General features: G+C 44.0%; 1 protein-coding gene across 1 annotated transcript; it reads left to right on the top strand.

The window, feature by feature from the left end:
- The first annotated feature begins 306 nt into the window (after window positions 1-306).
- Window positions 307-3,000, top strand: LOC122038408 (putative glycerol-3-phosphate transporter 1). The gene is made up of 3 exons (XM_042598150.1): window positions 307-484; window positions 756-1,773; window positions 2,025-3,000. The coding sequence occupies exons 2-3, from the start codon at window positions 780-782 to the stop codon at window positions 2,591-2,593; spliced, it is 1,563 nt and encodes a 520-aa protein (XP_042454084.1). The 5' UTR covers window positions 307-484; window positions 756-779; the 3' UTR covers window positions 2,594-3,000.
- Window positions 3,001-3,957: the final 957 nt, after the last annotated feature.

Below are 3,957 nucleotides of genomic sequence, written 5' to 3'. Positions count from 1 at the left end.
TCCACCCATGCAAGCAAATCTTTATGTATGGGAATGCTGAACCGAGGGGTCGAAATGGTAGCCAATCAACAGAAAGGCGTGGACCCCATTGGGGTACGGAGCTTGCACGCCACCATGGATCCCTATGGTATATTCCCAGAATATCTCGTGGCTGTTGCCAGGCCGTCGGTGTAAATTCTCGAAGAAGCCCCTTTGTCCGCTTGGTCAGCGGAGGGGCATCCGCGTGATTTTGCTGCAGGAACAAATCTATCGGTCACTGCCATTCCACCGCGCCATTGCCTTGCGTGTCTACAAATCCCCGCATCCCACGCCCACCTCCTCTGACCTTCAGCTTCAAGCAATCCAACCGCCCAGCGCCTTAATTCCAAGGAGCGTCACGGAGGTTGTTCTGCCTGCGTTATTTTCCCTAAAAGAAGGGTGTCTCGGGTAAAGACATCAACTTTCCACTCGGGAACTGATCCATTTTCATCCTCTCCTCTTCTAGGTGATGCTTCGTATTTCTTTCTCTTCTCGTGTGATTGATTCTCGATAGTGTGATGAGATTTTGATCCTCATGTTGTATATTTTAAAGGGGTTTGATTCTGAATTGTGTGATGAAAATCATGTCGAGGAACCATTAGCCATATGTTAATTGGCTGCCGTTGTTCTATTACCTACCGAGTAGTTGTCTGAGAGTCGATCGTTGATGCTGTAGTTTGTGCAAAGTTATTGACTTTTTTTTTGTTGTTGATTCATCTTTCTCATCCGTGTTCCAGCGCAAGACATACTGAAATCAGGTCATGGGCTCAGCGAACGAAGTGAGTGAAAGGAGAAGAGAGATGCAAAACCAAAGGCCAGCGGGCGTTCGATTCCTTGAGCACATCAGTGCCACATCCTTTTCCTTCAAAACCTACCAAGCAATTGTGCTAGTCTTGACCTTCGTGGCCTACACATCTTACCACGCCACCAGGAAGACGACGAGCATCGTCAAGAGCGTCCTGGATCCGGAGACAACCCAGCTGGGCTTCTCCCACTGGCTAAGGTTTTACTTTAGTGGAGCAGAGGACAGACCAGGGCTTAAGAAAGGCTGGGCTCCATTTGACGCTCCGGACGGCACCGCCTTGCTCGGCCAGATCGATGTTGCTTTCCTAGCGAGCTATTCAGTCGGAATGTACTTTGCTGGGCATTTAGGCGACCGGTTTGACTTGAGAATCATCCTTACTTTTGGGATGGTAGGGACTGGAATTTTCACGTCGTTGTTTGGGGTTGGTTACTGGCTCAATTTGCACAGTTTCTATTATTTCCTCGTGGTTCAGATGCTAGCTGGTCTGTTCCAGTCCACCGGTTGGCCGTCGGTGGTTGCGGTGGTAGGGAATTGGTTCGGGAAGAAGAAGAGAGGGCTAATCATGGGCATCTGGAATGCGCACACCTCAATAGGCAATATAACTGGATCATTGATTGCTGCTGCTATGCTCGAGTATGGCTGGGGTTACTCCTTCGTGGTTCCTGGATTTTTCATCGCCTCTATTGGGTTGATGGTCTTCTTCTTCTTGCCTGTTAGTCCTGACAAAATGGGAGTTGAGAACGAGGAAACCCAGGAACCAGAATTCGCTGAAAAAGATAATATTGTCGAGCCTCTCTTAGAAGGTCACTTGATAGAGAAGGAAAGAGCAGTAGGCTTTCTTGAGGCATGGAGGATTCCCGGTGTTGCGCCATTTGCTCTTTGTCTATTCTTCTCCAAGTTGGTGGCCTATACCTTCCTTTATTGGCTTCCCTTTTACATCAGCCACACAGGTAGAACTTCATCCATATTTCTGAATTAAGTTTGATACTGACAAACTCATGCAACAGATATAAGTTGTGTAATATTTGATTAACATGATGAATTCAGTTTTTTTTGTAAAAATTTAAACTAATTTAATAAGTTTCGATGAATTCCAGTCTATGAGATAAAATCCAAAGTATGCAAGCATTGGATTGTCTCATCTTAGTGATTTGGTTATCTGCTCTAACTTCTAAAGCCATGAGTTTATGTTCATATGCAGCTGTCGATGGGAGATACTTGTCTGACTCAACGGCTGGGACACTGTCAACGCTGTTTGACGTTGGAGGTGTAGTAGGCGGCATCCTTGCAGGCCACATCTCTGATCGCCTGGATGCCAGAGCAATAACAGCAGCTAGTTTCATCTACTGTGCCATTCCTGCTCTCTTCTTCTACCGCCTCTACGGAAGCATTTCCTTGTGGTGGAATATCATTCTTATGTTTGTCTCCGGTATTTTTGTCAACGGCCCCTATGCACTTATAACAACAGCAGTATCAGCCGATTTGGGTACTCATAGCTCCCTGAATGGCAACTCCCGAGCATTGGCCACTGTAACTGCTATCATTGATGGGACTGGCTCAGTCGGTGCTGCTATTGGTCCTTTGTTAACCGGTTACATATCGACTAGGAGCTGGAACGCAGTGTTCACAATGTTGATGATAGCAGCTCTGGTTGCTGGGTTGCTTTTGACCAAACTGGTGGTAGCCGAATTGTCTGCTAAGATTGAGTCGGCTAAATCACAAACTAGTGGTAGGTCATCAAGGTCATCTGTTCCGGAGATACTTGTGTGACATTATTTTTTTTAGTATGGATATGCTATTCACAGGGCGAGGGGTGGTAAGCAAGAACACTTGAAATTTTTTGACAGAGGTAGACTCATTGCTTGACCCGTACCAAGAATGCTGGTGGCAGTGGCATTTGGTTGTTGAAAAATGCTTCCTGTAAATTATTATGGGTTTTCCCTCTCCAGTCTACAAGGCTATTGCATTGCGGGCTCACGGATTGCTTCAAATTCCTATAAATGTTGAGGTTCACTTCGAGGTTATTCCATTGCGGGCTCATGATTGGCTCGTACCATGAACACTAGTGACTGAAACATTTGATTGCTGAAAAATGCTTCCTATAAATTTTAAGGGTTTTCAGTGGGAAGCTTAGGAAAACATGATATTTTGGTCAAAAGAGTTTTTTTTTATTTTTATTTTGATAATTCAGTATTTAATTTTTAAGATCCAATTAATTCTAAAGGTAATCTCACGAAAATTTTTTTTATAGGTCATCAAAGTAATTTGAAAAATAAAGATGGATATTTTAATCAACAATTTGAGAGTTAACGACATTAAAAGGTAATGACATAGGAGGAAGGTATTTATCTTGATTATATTGAGATTCGAATCTTAAATTTTATGATATTAGGTGGACGTTAGAAGAAGAGATGTTCTTGTAACTTCGTCTAAGCGCCACAAAATGTACAATCCTTCTCAGCAACCTACTTTAAGTGGTCACGCATGGGAAGTCTCCTATGTGCAAGAAGTCAAACATGGAATACATGACACGGCTAAATATATGACTTCCTCACAGTTCAAGCCTATAGTTTCTTGGGAGTTGGCTGCCTGAAGTGATCATAGGCTCTATCGAACTCTTTTTCCCCTTGCCCAAACCAGCTAGCCAACATCTGTGCAACTGCTTCTGAGGAACCGGCTAAAGAAGCTAATCATCCTGTATCTGATCTGTAATACCTTCTTAACTAATGGGGAATAAGTATACTTGACTTGCCAGACTCAAATGCCCACGTTGCTCAAGTATATGTATGGCGTATATACTTAATCCACATAGCATCCTATTTTTCCTGAATGTGCCGTAGAACCTTAGCAGCGTTTTGTTCCATGCCTTTAGATCCCGCAGCCCCTGCCCATCTTTCTTTTTAGGTATGCACATGTCAGTCCAGGAGATAGGTAGGTACTTGGTAGTCCACATGAAGGCCTGCATATACTGTAACGGATGTCCATAATGTCATAGAACAATGGAAAAACAGAGGGCCAGAAGCATTTCACTCCCTATAGGACAAAGCTGATGAGTTGAATCTTCCCTGCATAAGACAATGTCTTCTTTGGCCAAGCATTGATTCTTCTAATGAGGGAATCCACGAGTGGGTTGT

The sequence above is a fragment of the Zingiber officinale genome, chromosome 1A (assembly GCF_018446385.1).
Source record: "Zingiber officinale cultivar Zhangliang chromosome 1A, Zo_v1.1, whole genome shotgun sequence".
NCBI lineage: Eukaryota > Viridiplantae > Streptophyta > Magnoliopsida > Zingiberales > Zingiberaceae > Zingiber > Zingiber officinale.
The sequence above is the reverse complement of the archived record's forward strand: the minus strand, read 5'-3'. Positions and strand labels throughout refer to the sequence as shown.